The sequence below is a fragment of the Lissotriton vulgaris genome, chromosome 4_1 (assembly GCF_964263255.1).
Source record: "Lissotriton vulgaris chromosome 4_1, aLisVul1.2, whole genome shotgun sequence".
NCBI lineage: Eukaryota > Metazoa > Chordata > Amphibia > Caudata > Salamandridae > Lissotriton > Lissotriton vulgaris.
Window position 1 is genome coordinate 2,133,444,600 of NC_141691.1, and position 21,169 is coordinate 2,133,465,768.

Consider the following 21,169-nt stretch of genomic DNA (forward strand, 5'->3'; position numbering starts at 1 on the left):
ACCCAAACCACCCTTAAAATACCCCTGAACCTAAAAAAACCCATATACATACCTTACAACTTACCTTAAAACATATACTTTTACCAATCATGCTTTTAAAATGATTTTCGTCATAAAAGCATGCAAGATAAAAGCATATAATATATGAAGGCATACGGAATGAAAAAATGCGGAGGAAAGGTACCTGCGTACTAATGGTATGAGGAGTGAAAGTATGCGGAGTAAAAAATGCGGAGTGATGGTATTTCACCGTTAAGAATATGTGATGGTATTTTACCGTTAAAGTTGGATCTAAAGGTCAAAGACAAGGTGAACTGAGGTGTAAATGAAGGGAACAAAGTAACTTCACAACCTTCATGTAATGCTGGAGTTAAAATGTTATTCTTAACTTGGTATCATTTACCAAAAGAATGCACAGACTTGGAAATAAGCATAAGGTATTTCTGAAATCCCCAAATCAGGCAGAATATTATTAACAGAGACATTCAAAGAAAATTCAAAAATGAGACAAAACTACAAAAGTAAATTGATCACTATGAAAGGAAAACTGAAGAAGATAAGGAATGAAAGAGCCATCAAGACTGATTATCTGTTTTTGTGGGAGAATGGTCATGGTGCCTTGAGCAGGACATGCAACAACCCATCACCTTCCAGGGCTTGAAGTCCTGCTTGGGGCTCCCAGCAGCAGATCCTGATCTGGACTCCGACACATACATGTCATGTAAGGCGTGTGCCAAAGCGTAGACAGATGTGTATACACTGTAGGTGAACCGATAAGTGAAGGCGTTGATGAAGGGCAGGTCGTAGACTCTGAGGGTCTCATTTCCTGAACATAGAGGTAAATGTGGTAAATATGGATGGACCAAATCAGCTTTAGAGGCCATGATGCATCCGAATATTGAAACCCAGAGCTCCCACAGGGCATTGTCATCTGGAAACTTCACTGGATCCACATCATAGAGGAAATCTTGAAATCCCACAATCTGTCCTTCCTCGATGGAGAAAGTCAGGGACCCATTTAATACAGTCAGGTCATCTACTCCGGACCTCGCTTTAGAAAAAGACATGCTTACGGTTCCAATCCAAATTTTATGGGGCACCCTTTCCCAAGAACTATAAAGAAATTGTCTTGTCATTGATGCGCTGGTGCTGTAGATGATGATAACCTGAGCAGTGCAGTTCTGTATGGCATGAATAATTTGATTAATCCTTTTAGCACTAAGGGAAGGTAAGTCTGTGGGCAATGTATAGGAAAACTCCACGCAGCCTCCGCCCTGGGTGACCATCGTCTTCAAGTCTCGCATCGCTCTCTCTCCGCTGTCATCGGCCGAGGCCAGAATCCCCACCCAGGTCCATCCAAAGTGTTTTAGCAGCTGAGTGATTCCTGCGTACACTGAGACCTCATTAGGGACAGTACGGAAGAAGGATGGAAATCTCAATTTGTTACTGAGGAGAGGATCAAGAGCTCCATAGCTGATCTGAAACAAGAGCAAAAGAACATTCAAAGACATTTTTAATAGACACATTATGTTAGACACCTGCCCATAAGTGGCCAGATTACATACAGAGCACTGAGAGGTTTCTAGTGCCCCACCTGTGCTAAATTTGCAACATGTGCGGACATATTCAACTAAAGAGAGCGATCATTTAACTGGTCCAAGATACACATGCCCAAATGCGAGTGACATTTTTGGGAAATTAGTTTTACTCACCATGAACTATTCACATTGCCACACTCAGGCAACTCTCTCAGGATGAGGCCAAAAAATACTGGTTGGCCCACACTAAGAGAGCCCATGAATGGAGAGATAAATCTGACAAGTTGCTATACTTGCTAATAACACACAATTTGGTGGCCAGGGCGGTTCCAAGTGAGGTCGAACCAGACATCGCAACCCACACAGCGGCTACATCCGTTGCCTCCATATTTGTGGTCCTTCTGTAGTTAGTGTCCAAGGCCTGAGAGGAAGTCCACTTGCCCCATCCTTGAAGACATCCTACTGTTGACTCTTTCTCCCTCTGACAGGTACCTTATAGATCACCCACTAGAGCTGGAAGAGTTGGAGGATGCCCGAGGTGACATGATTTCTGGCAAAACCTGATGACTTTCGTTTGTAATATTACAAGAAACTGTGACAACACATATTGGGCCCCGACTTTCAATGCTGGGGAAGCCTTCCAAAAATGGAAGTTCATTCTGCCTCGGGTCTCCAAATAAATTAGGCCCCTCTTAATGCCACTTCCAGGGATATGGGAGTAATGGTTTGGCAGGATAGACCAAAGGCTGTACAAAGCATTATGGGATGATATTCTAGAGTGCCCTGAATATTATAGTATCCAATATCAAAACACTCCTCAAGGGGCTGGCTCTTGGGCTCAGCTGAGAGCTAATACTATAATACTCACTAAACTCTAGAATCTCGCCCCATAATACTTGGCTGGGCCTTTGGTTAGCATTGTATTTTTGCCCATAACTTTGCTTGGTGTGGTCCGAGAAGAATGGGAACACCACTGAACCGTTCAGCATTATGTACTCTTTGTGTTCAAGGCATCTGCTTGCCCCTTCCTAGGTAAGGGGTGACCCCAAAATCATCACCTCTCTCATTGCCTGATGTTTTTCAAAGTTCACTTTTGGGAATTGGTTATATGCTTTTTAGCATGTAGATGTAAAGTTTGATTTACCAAAGGGTTGTGGGTACAGTAGATAACTCTATTGAGTAGCAGAGTGGGAATTCTTGTATGAATTCTGTGTTTTCAATGAAATGCGTAGTTACCAAATCTCTGCAACTTCCTCTAGCCGAGTGGAGTTCATTGCCCAGTGTTAGGTTTTGGTCTTATCTTAAGTATATACAAATATTGGATATTTTTCTAAACTGGTGTGGTGTCAATTTGTAGTGCTTACACTATATTACTGTTGGTTATGTGCAAATGCTTTTCACACTGCCTCTAAGATAAGCCTTACTGCTCATGCCAAGCCACCAAGGGGATAAGCAGGGGTTATTTTAGGAGTGTATCCCCCTTACCCTGACTAGAAGCAAGGGTCCCTATTTGGACAAAGGTACTTACCTCTGCCAACTAGAGATCCCCATTTCTAACACTGGTGGCAGCGGTGGGATAGGACTTGTGTTTGCACTTGACTTACAGTGATTGATGTGCCCTACTACCATATCGCAGACCATTACATGCCAAATACTCGTTCTGTTTCTTTTTGCCTATTTTTGATCTTGCCACCGTGAACTTGCTACTTCATCATGCCTGAATCAAGATCATCATTTCTTGCATCCCTGGAGGATGCCTTTGAGGAGGATTGGTTGGAATCCTACAATGTGGAACAATTGAAAGCAATTTTCAAAAATCTAAAGGTCCAAGTCAGAGGCCTGACTAGGAAGGAGGAGCTACAAAAGGCACTGAGGGCCTGGGTACCAGCCAGACATGCCAGTGGGCAATCTGGAGATCTCAGTGGAAAGGCGGAGGAGCCTACTCCTAGTGTGGATATGCTTTTGGGATGGGGAAACCTCCAGACCTGGCAGCAATGGCCTGCCCCCAGAAGAGCTAGAGGACAGGCACGGAGCAAGGAAGTTCAAATTGAAGAAACTCAGGATGGAGAATGAGAGGGAAGAGAAAAGAATAGCCATGAAAGAAAGGAAGATGATCTTAGATCATGAGAGATGTCTTAAGGAGTAGGCCCAGCTAAGATGGTGGCAGCAAATCTTCAGTGCAGGAAGACAGGATTGTGCGGATTTTCAAGAATGTAGGCAAGGAATTCAAAAAGGGAGATGACATAAAAAGGTGGTTTCAAGGGTGCATATCATCTATTCACATGGAAGGGGTCCCTGAAAGGAATTTGGGGGTCAGGCTGTGGCCTCTCTTTCCAGAAGAAGCAAGGGATCTCTGAAACCTTTAGGTAAGGGGAAGAACCTCACCTACACTGACATGAAGAACACTCTCCTCACTAGGCAATGACTCACTCCTGAAAAGTACAGGGATCAGTTTAGGTCCAGTAAGAAGACTGATGCCAACACTTGGGTGGAACGTGTAGATTCATTTTGCAGGTCACTGGATGGCTGGGTGAAGAGCAGTCATGTGACATATTTTCAAGGTCTCTATATTTTGATTCCATGCGAGCACTTGTCTAGTCTATGTTTTGTAGATCTGCATCAGCACCTAGTTGATAGTAAGCTGACTGACCCCAGGAGGCTTACTATAGAGGTGAACTGCTGGGTGAATACCAGGGTTCACAAGAAGGTGTATGGGGTGACTCAGCCAAAGGTGAGCAGGGTCCCCAGCAGAAGAGTGGGGGGACAAGGGTAAAACACAGGAGTTCTCTAAAGGGCCCTAAACTAACACCAAGGATAAAGGTAACCCTCCCCAGGAGACAAGAAAGCTGTGGTCTCTTCAAAAAAGCCTGCAGAGACTGCCCCCGCACGTGCTTTGCCTGTGAGCAGGTGGGTCACTTGAAGCGGGACCCCAAGTGTCCAAAAGGGCACAGCCCCCCGATGATGGGCCGACCAAGGAGTTGGTGAGTATAGCACTTGGGGGGCGGGGTGCCCACAGGAGGGTGGGGATCCCGCAGAAATTACTCTCATCTCACTAGGGGACAGTGAGATTGGGGCGCGCGTTTATAGTGGGGAGGTCTTGGCAACTCGTCAACATGGCTTTTTCCAAGCTGTTGGTGTATAAGTTGTATAGAAACGGGGCCAGGACACAGCCCTGTCTCACCCCTCGCTCCACTCTAAACGACTTTGTTAACTCACCCCGTGCCATATCTGACTCTGGCTGTGGAATTTGTGTATAATTCACGCAGGAATATTATGAGGGAAGACTCTGCTACCATATCTGCCAGAATGGTCCACAGCTTATTGTGGTTAACACAGTCGAATGCTGCGGAAAGGTCAACGTAAGCCATGTACAGAGCCCCCCCCCCCCCTTGGCATTAACGTATTTACCTATCAATTAAGATAGATTGAGGGCTTGCTCTGTGGTTCCCAGTCCCTCACGGAACCCAACGTTCAGATCAGACAAAACGTTATTGTCTGAAGCCCATATTTGAAGGCGCTCTAGAATAACACGGCCGGCCACTCTCCCTAATGAATCCAGGAGGGAGATAGGCCAATAACAAGATGGGGATTGGCAATCCCCTTTTTTAAAGATAGGCATGAGGATTGATTGGGACCACGATTCAATGAGTCCCAGGGCAAAAGATGCTTGGAGAAACCTAGTTAAGATTTAGCGACCATCAATCCATGTTGAACTTAAAAAGATCAATGGGGCCTTGTGCCTTGCCGTTTTTGCTGGCCTTTAGGGCATGCTCTACCTCCTCGTGTGTTATGCGAATGGGCAATGGGAAGGATGTAAATGTAAATGTGTAAATGTATTGCGATTTATATAGCGCACCTATCACCCGAAGGCATCAAGGCGCTTGCTTAGGGAACCCGTCCTGGTATTCCCCTGTGAGATACCCCGGCAGGGTATCCGCAAGGTGAAAGCCAGGCATCCCGCCGCGAGGGGCTGTAGTGGAGATTAAGCAAGCTATTGCCCAGAGTCGCAGAGTCTGAACCCATGAATCGAGTAGGCACCAGAGCGAGAATTGTCGAGTCCATGGACATTTTAGGACTCAAGACCCCGCCGAGCCGGGAATTGAACCATGGTCCCGGGCTGACCTCTGCTTCCAGGTCTGCCTCCTCTAACCAGTGAGCAACACTTCTCCACTTGGATGTTAGATCTTACCCAGATGTTAGATCTAACCCAGCTGTAGTTGGTTGGTTTGCGGTTGAGGAGAGGCTGAATATCCGCTCAAAATAATCAACCCACAGCTGTTCATCAATCGCAACATCAATGCTGAGATTAGCCGTTGCATCTGATAAGAAAGGGGACTTCACAACCTTCCACAAGGTGACACTGGCCCTCAGGGTACCTGACTTGTGGAGTTGTGTCCAGATATCTTTTTTAAGAGTGTTCTTCCTGGATTTTAGGGCCTAGTTATAGTTCTTCCTGAGAGCTGCTATGTCCTTTGGAATTCTGTCCTTGTTAGTTAAAGCTGCTTTTAGATTCTGGTAGGCTTTAGTACAGGAACTGTCGAACCATCCCTTGGGTCTAGTTTTACCAGTTTTTGTGCTAACAAAAAGGGTTTCCCTAATTGATACAATCAATTTTGAAAAATTAGCCATGATTCCCTCACTCGTAGTGGTTGGATTAATACAGTTTGCAAACACCTGCCTAAAATGTGTGAGCAGGCTTGTTGTAATAGCCAGTGGATCCACTTTTTCCAACCTCAGTGAGTAGTCGTTTAAACTGTCCATCAAGTGGTTATTTTGACTCAAAAGCGTTTTGGTGTTTGGCCTGACATGATTCTTAGGAAGTTTTAAGGAGATGCTATTCGGATAGTGGTCACTGACAATGATATTGTGAGTTTTACAAGTTAATAGATCCCTTCCTGCTGTCCTCGAAATAAATATAAAGTCAATAGTGCTTGGTCTGCCTCGGCCATTATAGGTGGGTATAACGGGTACAGGGGGATTCACCAAGTCATTGGAGAGGGCAAGATCTAGTCCACACAGGGTTTCATTTAGACAGTGCCCGACTGCGGTGTGGGGAAAATGGGTTACCGGGTCACCATTTTCGTCCACTATCCCACAGACTGTCAGTCAGTCAAATGTAACTTTATTTGGTTTATCACAACCATAAAGTATACATATACAAATAACAATCAGGTATAAAAGAGAATTAAAATTCTTGTTCCTAAATTTTTTATATTTTTCAAAAAACACATACTTTCCAGGCCCCAGTCTTAAACACATTCAACTTTTCAACTTTTGAAAGAAGAGTCTCTACTTGCGTCATGAATTTTACACCGCAGCATATAAAAATGTTCGAAGCAACACCCATCCAGCTTATGACCGCCTGCCTGCAGGTGCAAATTTGTGTACTGACTGAATTGGCACTCTGTTTGCAAAGGGTCTGATTAAAGTCCCTGAGGTAATTGGAATTTTTATGGTCAATTGTGTCCCCTAACGTAGACCCCAACGGCTCCATGTACGTGCTTCAAGTACATGTAATTTCCCTCCATGACCAGATATGAAGACGCAAATACATTTGCGTCCAACGTTGACATGTCCTCTATCAGATCCACCATGAATGGATCGATAATTCAGTTCCTAAGTATGCCTTGCCACCGTCTATTACATGGTGCACTTTCACGTTTTCCTGGCTCTGTTGAGTTAGGCCCTGATTTCTGCCATCGAGCCCCTTCTGCCGTCTGCCTCAGAAAGCTACAGCCTGGATCTGCATCTGTGACCCTTGCCTTACTCCCTGCGCGGCGAGCGGTGCCCGGCTCGGCCTGCTTGCCTGCCAAAGACAATTTAGCCTTCAAGTTATCTGCTCCGCTCCTCGAAAATACATTCCTGTATAGTGATGTAGGTAAACATTTCCCCAGCTGCAGAGCAAAGGGCCCGGCCTTTCTGTCTTCCGTGCAAGTAATTCATTGCTCCAGTTGCCATGGTAGGCCCATGGCCCCTCGCCTTACACGCAGACACGTAGACGCACTAGCAGTCAGTATAGAATAGCCTTTACCCGAAAGACCTTTCCTTCTAGATAATACAGTTCCTCAGACACAAGATATCAGATATGATTGGGTTTAGGTTGTTCTGACATGCCAGACTTCTGTCTCCCCTTTCCGAGCTAAATGTCAAGTCCCCTTCACCCTCCAGTTCCACGTCAATCACACGTCATGTTGCCTGCGCGCGCATCCAGCCATATATTTCTGCTGACACTGCAGGATTCCTCTATGAATCCACCCACTTGTGACACTTTCATGTGACGTTTCTAGCACACACCTCCGTGTACGCCCTCGTGCACGCCTTCTATTACGTACATGTGTTCTTATCTCGTTTCTTTCAGCTGTTACGCCTTCTGTATCCATCACCATTGTATGCATTGACTATATATATTGTACACTGTTAATAAAGCATTGTCTATCCCTTCCTGAACCTTCGTGGTGATGGAACATGATACCATGGTTCGAACCATTCCATTACATGGAATAAAACCCATATAAACTCAGACTCCACGGACTCTGCCTCTCCTTTTGATTGAGCTATTTTATTGAACTTATACCGCATAGAAATTAAGTATACGGTAAATCTTTATTTACCACATAATTTGGCGCCCGAACAGGGACCCCTCCCCCACCCCACGCGCCAGAGATGCGTCGCAGGTTCTGCCCCCGCCTACAGCTGTGACGGACCCCATACGCATCTGCAGGATTTCCTGTGTCTCCCTCAGGCCTACGGAGGTGACGGAGACTGCGATCGACATCCAGACGAGGCGGTGAGGAGTGCGGAGGATCCCGACCAGAGCCCAGCCGAGAGAGCAGTGTCCGAGGTATCGAGAGGCCCACCAGTAGAGTCGAGGCGCATGCGTAGTGCGCGGCAGAAGCAGTGACGTCAGTCCAGTCCAGTCCAGTCGAGTTTCCGAGGCCTTCCGTTCCGTGCTTCCCGGTGAGTACCGTTGCTGGGGACGCATCTAGACGGGTGCATTAATTTGTATCCGGTCGAGACGGTTTGGGTACGCAGACCCGGTCTGCACTGTTTTAGCAGTGTATCTGTACTGTTTAGCAGTGCATCAAGTATACGGTGTTTGTTGTTCGTTTTAAAATGTTTCAATGTGTTTTAATGTCGTGGTATGAGTGATTGTTTGATCTTCATTCCTGTGTTTATTGTATTAGTTGTGTCCAAGTTCGAGTAAGTATCAAGTATCAAGTATCGAGGTACAGGATGCCTCTATTCTCTAAACTGAGACAGATAGGAACTAGAAAAGGGATACTTGAGGAAGCTGTTCCCATCCCACCCAGGGACACTCCCGGACATTTCATGTACCACAAGCACGGCTTAGATGCCGTATTATATCTCGACTTGTGGGTGGATTATACCAAGGACTTAGCAGAGAATCAGAGATGGCCCGCTACAGGGACATGGGATGCCGAGTGCATCATGAGAGTAGAAGAAGCGTTGTGGAAGAAGAAAGCCAGACAGTCACAGAAAGATGCCATTGAATTATGGCGTAAAGAAGCACACAGACGGACGGAGAAAGCACTCAGAAAAGCAGAGAAAAGTAGAGAGGATTCTGAAAAAGACAAAGAAAAAGAACTACTAGAGGAAGGAGAACGAGTTAGAATAGAACAACACGACAGACAGAGTAATGCCATTTTGACAGGACTGTATCCAGTCCTGGCCGAGGGCCTGCCCAAGGCGACCCCGGAAACCCCCCGAAAGATCTGCCCCCTCCATTGGTTCCAACCAAATTACGTCATAAGACCGCAGCAGACATTTTCCTTTCTTCCTATTTAGACGATGTAGCTCCTGCTTACACCAATGTACCTGGTCATGTGCCACCTGCTAACAATAACCTACCACCTGATAATCATCAGCCCCCCGGTCCTCAACAGCAGACCCCTCCCGCACCACTTCCTGCACCTGCACCTGTTGTTCCCCCTGGTATTCAACAACTGCATCCACTTAATCCATTTGGGACTGGCACGGTCCAGGTTCCAACCCAGTTACAGCATATACCGACCCTACAGCCGGGTCATGCTCAAGCCCCCGCTTCAGGAGGTGCTACAGGAGGTTATCAAACCCCGCCTCCGTTACATCGAATGACAATGAGAGAATTAGCGATGGCTCGGACACCTAAAGGTGCCCCGGCCGAACAGCTTAGAAAAGAACTCACAGATTGCAGATATGACACAGTGCCTGGTAAAACAGGACCCATGTTGTTAGCGTCACTACGTTTAAGACGTGTTACAGAGTATTTGCTATTACTACCAGAAATGCCAGATCATCTAGACAAAATGTATCATTTTATTAGAACAGGAGAAGGACTGGAGAGTATCGGTGACGCCATGTCACGCCAGAAAGTTGAGAACAAAGGTTTAATTATGCGGTTTTTGGTTAATTGTTTAATAAGAGAACAAGATCAGGCCGGTTTTCCACAAAGTGAGTTGGATAGATTGACCAGATGGAGCCAGAATATTGCGGAGGGTAAACATGATAGAGAGAAAAGTGTACATGCTATGGTTAGGAATATCCGTAAAGAAATAGTAGATATACATGCCCATCGAGAACCTGATGAGCCACTCGAGTCAGACGAGCCAACCTCCTCGCAGGAGGAGGATGATACAGAGGATCTAGCAGAAACCTCGCAACGGTCAGATAAAAAGATGATAGCATATGTAGGTAGAGAGAAAGTTCATAGACCACATCCTTTTGATAGGCCCTTCGATAGACCTATTCGTAAACAAGAGACGTTCGGAAACAAGAAACGTTACCTTTGTCCAATACCAGAACGATGTAACCTTGAACATGTATTCCAAATGACTGATAAAGTACTGAAAGAAAGGATAGGTTATCAAGAACTCAATACCCTACGTGATCAGGAACTAGCCCGGTCCGCAGTACAGTGGGCCGGAGATGACAGTATATATAAAGACGATTCAGTAGTACAAACGTTTTTAAGTCTTACCCCCGAAGAACAGCGATTAGCTGGTATATACATGATCCAGCATCTCATTATACAGTATGAAAACCAAGCATCTGATCCAGGTCCGTTATATAACTTATTGCAAGACTTACTCCTGAGACGATGGAGAGGTCTAGGTACCGATCTAATTGAAACGATTTTAGAACAACGTCACAAATATAGAACATTCTTGACTCCACATCTTGTTCCTGTTCCACCCCCAGTCAGGCAATCATATAACTTTGACAAACAGAATCCCTTACGAGAAGTACATCCAGTCAGGAATAATGATGATACCCTTACACGTGTGTATGTATACACGCCCATAACTAAAATGGAATTATTGGAAATGAAGAAAATAGTGCCCAGCCACGATAAAGACCCTGCAGGTTTTCACCGTGAAATAAAAGACATGTTACTCATGGGAGATTACACTTATCCCGACATTATGAAAATATTGAAAGTATTATTGCCTGCCGGTATTTACGAGAAACTCAAAGAAAAAGAATGGGAGGTGGGAGATCAAAAGATTGATTGGGCTGCATTAGAAACTGAAGAAACGACTCGTACCCCAGGTTTAGGGCTTGGGGACAAAACTAAAGCATTACCAGGATTGTTAGTACAGGTTTTGCCACGTTTGTTAGCAACTAAAAAGGAGGACTGGGATGCAATCTCAGCCTGCAAACAGAAACCCGATGAAGACACTAGTGATTTTTATTCCCGATTTGAGAAATGTTTTATTATTAATAGTGGCCTGAAAGCAAGCAGCGAGTCATACCCACACCTTTTTGTATCCAAATTAGTCGAGAATTCATTGCCCCAGGTCAAGAACCGTGTACTGAAAGTCGAGAGCACATGGCAAGCTAATTCGCCTTCACAAATGTTACAAATGTTACAGTATCACCAGAACAGAATCAGGGAAGAACATGACCACGAACAGAGACGTATGAAAGACACAAAAATGAAAATGCTAGTTGCCCAGTCAGTTCCAACAGACGGTCATAAAAAGGGTACGACACAATCACAGTCCAATACTTCAGCAGCTCCTGTTAAAGGGACATGCAACTATTGTAAACAGCCAGGTCACTATGTAAACGATTGTGCAGTTTTGAAACATAACATAGCCACCGGTAAAACTAAAGAGAGACCGCGTCCTCCTAGACAGGACCAGGCCCAACAACCCGTTCCACAGAGCGTTCAGCCTATGCAGATTCCACAACCGACTGTAGCGGTACCACAGCCACAACCCATTGCCGCAACACAACATGCGACACAGCAGATGTACCAATATGCACAATCTGACTTTCCCGATTATCAGCGATACACATGAAACAGCCTAGAGAGGGAGGTTGGCTTGCCTCTTATTGAGGTTCCTGTAGATCAAGAGGGTCCTTATGTACATAGTCAGGTATTAGGGAAAGATAGAAAGTTTTTGATTGACACAGGGGCAAGCAGGACAACAATTAGTCACGACGAGGTTCCAGGGGCACCCCTCTCAGGCTCACAGAATGTTTCCCTTGGATTTTCAGGAAAACCTATTGTTAATGAAGTGTCGAAACCAGTTCCCCTTGCAGTTGGTCCATTGTCCCGCACTACAGATTTGTTGCTCACAAAATCATGTCCAGAAAACTTACTTGGAATTAAGACTCTGAAAGCTCTGGGAGCAGTAATTTGTTGTTCTCCGGAAGTAGTAAGATTGTTTCTGCGTGACTTTAAGGGTCACTATGTGTTGAGAGATATTGATTCCAGATTACAGAATGTTCCTGCACATTTATGGGCACAAGTCCCCACTGATGTAGGTTGTATGCACATTACTCCATATCGTGTCACACTCAAGCCAGGAGTAGTACTGCCACGCATTCGACAATACAAGTTACCACCAGATGCTCTAGTGGCTTTACTGAAAATCATTGACGAGCTCATTGCAGAAGGAGTGGTTGTAGAAACCGACTCCAATGTTTGTAATTCCCCTATCATTCCAATTCTTAAACGTACAGATCCAAATTCACCTCTAGTTTATCGATTAGTTATCGATTTACGAGAATTGAATAAATGCATTGTACCACAATATCCCGTGGTCCCCGACATTTCGTCCCTATTGACTGCTATTGATTCCGAAGCGACGTTCTTTACTGTAATTGACCTCAAGAACGCCTTCTTTAGTGTCCCCATCGATCCGGAAAGCCAATACCTTTTCGGATTCTGTTTAAATGGCCGAAGCTTCAAATTTGCACGCGCACCTCAAGGATTTACAGAAAGCCCCAGCATCTACAGTCAAGCATTAAAACGACAATTAGACAGTATTCACATGCCTGACAACACTGCCCTACTTCAGTACGTCGATGATCTATTGATCACCGCCCGTAGCGAACCTGAATGTGAACAAGCGTCGCTGACAGTTTTGCATTTCCTGGCGGACAAGGGGCACAAGGTGTCTCCTTCAAAGCTACAATTCTGTGCTCAGCAAGTGGTGTACCTTGGGCACTTGCTGACCAAGTGGGGTAGACAGCTTACACCTGAACGAATACAGTTAATTGCACATCTTCCGCAACCCAAGACACAGAAAGAAGTACGAGCCTTTATTGGACTCACTTCCTATTGCAGACAATGGATTCCACAATATGCATTCCTAGCTAAACCACTCATTCAGTTGACAACACAGGAGGCAGCGTCTTCGACTGTCCTCCCTTGGACTCAGGAACATACACAAGCCTTTGACGAATTAAAGAAAGCATTATGTCAAGCACCAGTTTTTGCAACACCATGTTACAGTAAGCCTTTTACACTTTTTGTCACAGAACGCGAAGGTACTGCATTGTCAGTACTCACCCAGGATCAAGCAGGTTCACACAAACCGTGTGCTTATTTTTCTAGTACATTAGATCCAGTAGCCCAGGCTCTGCCTGCGTGCTTGAAATCTGTAGCAGCAACAGCTCTAGCGATTAGACAAAGTGATTCCATAGTATTAGGACACCAATTGACAGTACAAGTTCCACATGCCGTGGAAGTCCTTTTGAACAGAACACAGACTCAGCATTTGACTATCGCACGACTGACAGGTTATGAATTGACATTGTTTCAGCCACACATAGAAATCAGACGTTGCAATACATTGAATCCTGCTACACTTTTGCCATTAAGTGAGACAGACCCTTTAGCAAATGATTGTATTGAAGTCATTACCATTACGACGAAACCCAGACAATACTTGACAGATATCGCGTTACCAGATCCAGACCTGACACTTTATGTGGATGGTTCATGTATGAGAACAAGTACAGGAAAGTTGGTGGCCGCATATGCAGTCACGACAGACACTGAAGTCATAGAAACACATCGTATTGACACCCTGTCAGCTCAAGCAGCAGAGCTCATCGCTCTGACCCAAGCCTGCATTCGAGCCAAGAATAAGAAAGTTAACATATACACAGATTCCCGTTATGCCTTCGGAGTTGCACACGACTTCGGAGTCCTCTGGCAAGAGAGAGGTTTTTTTAACTTCTCACGGTGCCAAGATCCAGCACGGACCCCTCATTCAAGCTCTGTTAGAAGCAATACATTTGCCTACAGCCATAGCTATCATGAAGTGTAAAGCACATACGAAAGTCACAGATACCATTTCCCAGGGTAACGACCTGGCAGATCGAACAGCCAAGCATACAGCTCAGACTCATACTCACACAACTGATATGACAAAGACAGTAGTCCCGACACCGACACATTGCATGACAGTTAGGGATCCCGCCCTTGATGTAATTGACATACAGACACATGCTACACCAGACAAAATCAAGAAATGGACTGAACTAGGAGGGATACAGACAGAACAGGGATGGATGACGAAGGGAAAAGCCACATGGTTTCTCCCCGACTCTATGGTTCAAGTTATCATTAACACAGCACATAGTCCTGCACATTTAGGAGAAAAAGCCATGCTAGACAGTATTCAAAACCTTTGGTTCAATAAGCATTTACGAGCAGCAGCAAAACAGAAAGTGCGTACTTGCATGATCTGTTCAGTTCAACCCAGGTAAAGGCATTCCCGTAGAGCAAGGTGGATTTCATCCTCCCGATCACCCTTTTGAAGTCCTCCAGATGGATTATATCCAGATGGAACGTTGTCGAGGATTCAAGTATGTCCCGATGGACAGAAGCATATCCAGTCCCAGATTACACTGCTCCGACCACTGCCAAGCAGCTGGTACGTGAATTTTTCCCTCGGTATGGTTTGCCCCGTATCGTGTATTCAGATAATGGTCAGCCATTCTCGTCCGAGCTTATGAAGCAGGTATCACTCCTGCTAGGATATCAGTGGAAGTTCCATTGTGTCCGACATCCCGAGGCAGCAGGTCTCGTAGAGAGACACAATCAGACCCTGAAAATGCGTCTCGCCAAGGTGTGTAAAGAGAAAGGCGTAGACTGGATAGTAGCTTTGCCAGTTGCACTCTTTTACATGAGAATGGTAGCTCATTCAAGAACTGGGCTATCCCCGTACGAGGTGGTCTTTGGCTGGCCGCCGAATATGTGGGGGACGCCTCTGCCTCGTAAGATCACAGATGTTGACTGTAATATGCTGACAGATTACCTTGCCTCCTTGATGTCTGCACTACAATCTTGTCGTTCACAGGTAGCTGCAGCCTTTCCCGACAACACCGAGGTGAAGCCACACGAGATCGTTCCTGGAGATCTGGTGTTTATCCGGAATTTCGATAGGAGGAGTCCGCTGGAGCCCCGCTGGCAGGAGCCGAAGCTTGTTCTGTTGACCACGAGGACGGCAGTGAAGGTGGAGGGCCGCAAAGGCTGGCTCCACTCCAGTCACATCAAGAAATTCCATGGACTGCCGCCAAATACAGATTCCCAGCCCTGCCCCATTCCAGAGACTGATACTAAACTCCCCCTGGTAGAGAAAACTCCTCAGCAGGAATACAAACTGAAATTGAGATCTAGAAAGTCAGACAGTTTAATTGTTTAAGTCCTCCCCTAGGTGAAGTGGTTAGACAGGTTCCTGACATGTACATGTTAGATCCCAATAGAGAGAGAGATAGACAGAAACAGATCAAGAAACAGAAATATTGTAAATCTCTCCGCAGCCATTGTATTGTCACATTATTGATTATGTTTTTTCTGAGTCTTACGATTATTGCTGCAAGTTTATTATTACACATGTACTTTCCTATCTTCATACGCGCACATTCTTTCCCAAATGACACTGTCGAACATACTTTCAGTGAATTGCCCCCTCACGAGTTATCATACCAACTTGCGCTGCGCAACAATACTTTCATCAGTATGTTACATCATTCTCACCAGACCAGCAATGCTACCAATTGTTGGATATGTGGCCGACTCCCTCCCTATCAGAAATACAAGGGAGTTCTGCCCCTCTTTCCGTACCCGTTTACACACAACGGTTCCTGTGGTGCATGGTTTAGTTTAATAAATTCTTTAAATTCTGATTCCATAGTTTATCAGGGCAATTGGGTATGGGGAAATCTGAACACAGTTATGCACAAAGCATGTTTCCCTGACAAGGAGGGTCTTCCACAAAGGACAGGGACCGATCTAGAAAACGAAGTGTATGGATTAGGTAATTTTAAACTTAACCTCATGATTCTGAATGTCCAGTCCGATACAAGACCAGACTTACCCGCTATGTCAGTATTACCAGTAAAGGGTGAATTATGTGTCAGGAAAAATGGTTCAGTACACCTAGGTCATAGTAAATGCACTACTGTGATTGAATTCAGTGATAAAGGCAAGTCTACATTCAAAGCTTCCCGTCATTCCTATTTCATTTGTGGTCATACAGCTTATGTTCGCTTACCCCTAGATTGGGATGGTACTTGTTACATTGCATTCCTTCTGCCACCTGTTTTCCTAGCCCCACCTAATTATCATAGGGACTCCCATCTAGTACACAATAGACCCAAGAGAGATCTCCCGATTGTCGACTATACTGAAACAGCATGGGAGCAATACACAGACTTTAATAAAGGTTTCTTCCCCTATTTAGGTACTGTCTCGAATAGTAAACTGATACGTAAATTAACTCTTGAAGCAGTAGTGAATGAAACTACTTCCGCCCTAGGCAACCTAACAGAGGAACAGTCTGCTATGAGACTTGTTGTTCTTCAGAATCGCCTTGTTCTTGACGTCATCCTGGCCGATAGGGGCGGAGCTTGTAGAGTCATCGGATCGAGTTGCTGTGTTTTCATTCCAGAAAATGCACCATCAGTATATAGAGCCATAACCCGTCTCCACAAGATTGCAAGTCAGATACACCAGAATCCAGGCACCTGGACGTGGTCCGGTTGGTTCTGGAGCGTGTTATCAGCCTGGGGATGGAAAGTCCTATCCTTCCTCGGAATAGCCCATCTCATAGTATTCAGTTGTTGCCTATGTTTACAGTGTGGGCCAGCGATTTGCGGCTTGTGCGCCACATCATGTATTCCCCATCCAAGTCCACGTTCTAAATCCCGCCTGAAAAGGGAAGAGCAAATGATGTTATATGAACAAATAGATGGATTAATGAAGATTGATATATCATGAAGGGTCCGTAGGGGACAAGGAGGGAATGAGGTAATTGGAATTTATATGGTCAATTGTGTCCCCTAACGTAGACCCCAACGGCTCCATGTACGTGCTTCAAGTACATGTAATTTCCCTCCATGACCAGATATGAAGACGCAAATACATTTGCGTCCAACGTTGACATGTCCTCTATCAGATCCACCATGAATGGATCGATAATTCAGTTCCTAAGTATGCCTTGCCACCGTCTTTTACATGGTGCACTTTCACGTTTTCCTGGCTCTGTTGAGTTAGGCCCTGATTTCTGCCATCGAGCCCCTTCTGCCGTCTGCCTCAGAAAGCTACAGCCTGGATCTGCATCTGTGACCCTTGCCTTACTCCCTGCGTGGCGAGCGGTGCCCGGCTCGGCCTGCTTGCCTGCCAAAGACAATTTAGCCTTCAAGTTATCTGCTCCGCTCCTCGAAAATACATTCCTGTCTAGTGATGTAGGTAAACATTTCCCCAGCTGCAGAGCAAAGGGCCCGGCCTTTCTGTCTTCCGTGCAAGTAATTCATTGCTCCAGTTGCCATGGTAGGCCCATGGCCCCTCGCCTTACACGCAGACACGTAGACGCACTAGCAGTCAGTATAGAATAGCCTTTACCCGAAAGACCTTTCCTTCTAGATAATACAGTTCCTCAAACACAAGATATCAGATATGATTGGGTTTAGGTTGTTCTGACACGCCAGACTTCTGTCTCCCCTTTCCGAGCTAAATGTCAAGTCCCCTTCACCCTCCAGTTCCACGTCAATCACACGTCATGTTGCCTGCGCGCGTATCCAGCCATATATTTCTGCTGACACTGCAGGATTCCTCTATGAATCCACCCACTTGTGACACTTTCATGTGACGTTTCTAGCACACACCTCCGTGTACGCCCTCGTGCACGCCTTCTATTACGTACATGTGTTCTTATCTCGTTTCTTTCAGCTGTTACGCCTTCTGTATCCATCACCATTGTATGCATTGACTATATATATTGTACACTGTTAATAAAGCATTGTCTATCCCTTCCTGAACCTTCGTGGTGATGGAAAATGATACCATGGTTCGAACCATTCCATTACATGGAATAAAACCCATATAAACTCAGACTCCACGGACTCTGCCTCTCCTTTTGATTGAGCTATTTTATTGAACTTATACGGCATAGAAATTACGTATACGGTAAATCTTTATTTACCACATCCCCGCCCCAAATTATAGTCATTTCTTTGCGTACCTTGTTGGATAATTTGTGGAGACAGAGACCTATTTCCTTTATTGTGTTTACTAAATCATCCACGCGTAAGTTGTTGTAAAAATTCACAATTGCAAGGGCGTTGGTGTTATTTTGATGAAGAGTAAGTATTTGGAAGTTTGAATCCATTTTAACAGGGACTATACTTGTGAACTGCAAAGTGTAGGAAACGTATGCAACCAGTCCACCCTTTGCCCTACCAGAAGGAGTAGGTAGCGCTGGAGAAAAAATGTCCTGTAGCCGTCTATGTGTAGCTTAGATATTGCCCATGTTTCCTGTAAACTTATGATACTATAGTTGTGGACGAAATCTAACCAGATGCCGTTCACAACCTTTAAGCAAAGGCCCGCAACATTCCAAAATAAAAAGTTCAGGGATGAGTCGGCACTACTTGTAACAGGATCGGGATCTATTCCCACGTCAACCTCGTAGTGGCTGGCCTGGGTAGTATTTGGAAGGAATTCTTCATTTAATGCCCACCGTAGTCCGAATTAGCTAGGGGTAGAGAAGGAACAGGTGTGTTGGCCATTGTGGATTGAATCGAGCCCCTAGGATCAAGTCAATCCACCCGTTCCAGGTCGAAGAGCTTATCAAAATTGTTAAAGGTCGTGATGTTGTATCTCAGCCCCACCCCGTCCACAAGGTCTGGATTTGCAAATCCCCTGTAGTGCTTAGTAGTTTGTAAGGGGGGAAGTTGGGGATAGAAGAAACTCAAATCCCTGGTAAGGATACTGCTCTTGCTAAGCTAGGCATGCCAATTACATATGTGTTCTACCACCCGTCTATCCCCAAAGTTAATGACATTGCAATCCCAAGAGAGATCCTTTCTTCTGTGACCCAACCAACTTAACCTCCTTGCGAATAATATCTGCCCAGGTAAATCAGGGGGTAGGGGCCTGTTCCTATTCAGCCAGTGGGCCGCGCTTTGTTTCTTAACTCAGGGTAGAATTCTTGTCTACCTTGGCATAATTCCCGAACACCAACTAGTACTACTGTATATGGCAGTGATTGCGGGGGTAGATCAATGCGTGTAAAAGACCTCCTTGGGTTGGTGGTCGGGGAAAGGTCCTTTACTAATCTAGGGTTCACTTTCGTGTGTCCCACATCATCCGAGGCCTGGCCTAAGGTGCCCTCCACACTTTCCTTTTCCTTATTTTCTTCCAACCTCGGGATTTTCTGCCAGGGCCTGCCCGCGGTATCGGCAGTGATCGTTGTTTGTTTAGTTAGAGGTCTGCGATCAGGTAATGAGTGAGTAATACTGTTTGTACCTGTTTTTTGTGCAGTAGGGCGGTGTTGCAAGACAGTAGACTTGGTGTTATGTTATGTTATGTTATGCTATGTTATGTTAAAATCATTTGTACCGCACACGGTCACCCAACGGTTTCATGGCGCTTAAACAAATACGGGAAACAGGTGCAGGAGTTACTCGAAGGCTTGTTAAAAGAGAAGAGTTTAAAGCATTTTGCGGAAACAGTCACAGCTAGAGCAGAGTCGAAAGGAAATCGGGAGGGAATTCCAGAACTTGGGAGCTAGAAAGAAAAACACAGCCCGCCGTGCTTTTTCCGTTTGAATTTAGGGACAACCAAAAGGTTGTACGAAGTGGAGCAGAGATCTCTCTGAGGCACATAGCACTTTAGGCTAGAAGAGATAAAGGCAGGAGCTTGACCAGACAGGGCCTTGAAGATCATACAACCAAGTTTGAACATGCGGCGCTTAGCCACAGGGAGCCAATGTAGGCTCCTAAGCAGCGGCGAGACATGTTGATGTTTAGGCTGGTGAAAAACCAGTCTAGCTGCCTAGTTTTGTACCAGCTGCAGGCGGTGAAGATGGTAGCCAGGGATCCCAACTTAAAGAATGTTGGCATAGTCAATACGGGACGTGATAAGAGCCATGATAACAAGAATAAGCGCATCCGTAGTGAGAAACCTACTGATTTAACGAATCCTGCGAAGGTGGAAAAAGCAGGAAGACGTGACTGCATTAATTTGAGGCCTCATAGACAGATCGCTGGATATAATTATACCAAGGCTCTTTACCGAATTGACAGGGCTAGGCGGGGACCCAAGAGAGGGGGGCCAAAAGTTGGTATTCCAGGGGTTAGCCAGCCGGCCTATCAGCACTAGCTCAGTCTTGGTGGGATTCAGTGTCAACTGGCTGTGATACATCCACTCCGAAATGTCAAGCATGGTGGATTGAAAATTGACACAAGAGGAAAGGGAAGAGTCAATGGGGAAGATCACCTGCAAATCATTGGCGTAATTAAAGATGGTAACCGGGGTATTACGGAAGGAAGCTATGAGAGGTTGCAGATACAAATTAAATAAAAGCGGCGACAAGGCAGAGCCCTGAGGGACTCTGCAGGATAAGGGGGAGTAAGAAGCAGAAAAGGTGGACAAGTGCACAGCTTGAGACCGCTGATGTAAAAAAGATCTAACCCACTTGAGGGCCAAGCCTTGAATGCCCGCATTGTTGACACGGTTGATCAATATCGCATTGTCGACCATGTCAAAGGCTGCCGACAAATCCAGCAGGACAAGTGCCTGGGAGATGTTCTTGTCGACACCTTTCCTCAATGTGTCCATCACAGCCACAATGACCGCCTCGGTTGAGTGGGCTGGCCTAAAGCCAGCTTGCTTATCATCCAAAAAGGACGATCTCTCAATGAACGCACTCAGACAATGAGTGACATATGTCTCCAGTATTTTCCCTAAATAAGGAAGAAGGGAAATTGGCCTAAAATTACTCAGGTTCGTGGGGTCGACATTAGTTTTTTTCAGTATAGGGACCACGACCGCCTGTTTATAGAAATCTGGGACTATGCCGGTAGCGAGGGAGTTATTAAGCAAT

The 21,169-nt window shown here is 45.5% G+C and overlaps 1 protein-coding gene across 1 annotated transcript in view; it reads right to left on the reverse strand.

The window, feature by feature from the left end:
- Positions 1 to 575: 575 nt before the first annotated feature.
- The window catches only part of LOC147725217 (extracellular calcium-sensing receptor-like), a 54,174-nt gene continuing 33,580 nt past the window's right edge, over positions 576 to 21,169 (reverse strand). Inside the window, exon 3 of the mRNA XM_086918206.1 lies at positions 576 to 1,478. Coding sequence (XP_086774332.1) covers positions 576 to 1,478 — 903 coding nt within the window. The remainder of the gene's footprint in view (positions 1,479 to 21,169) is intronic.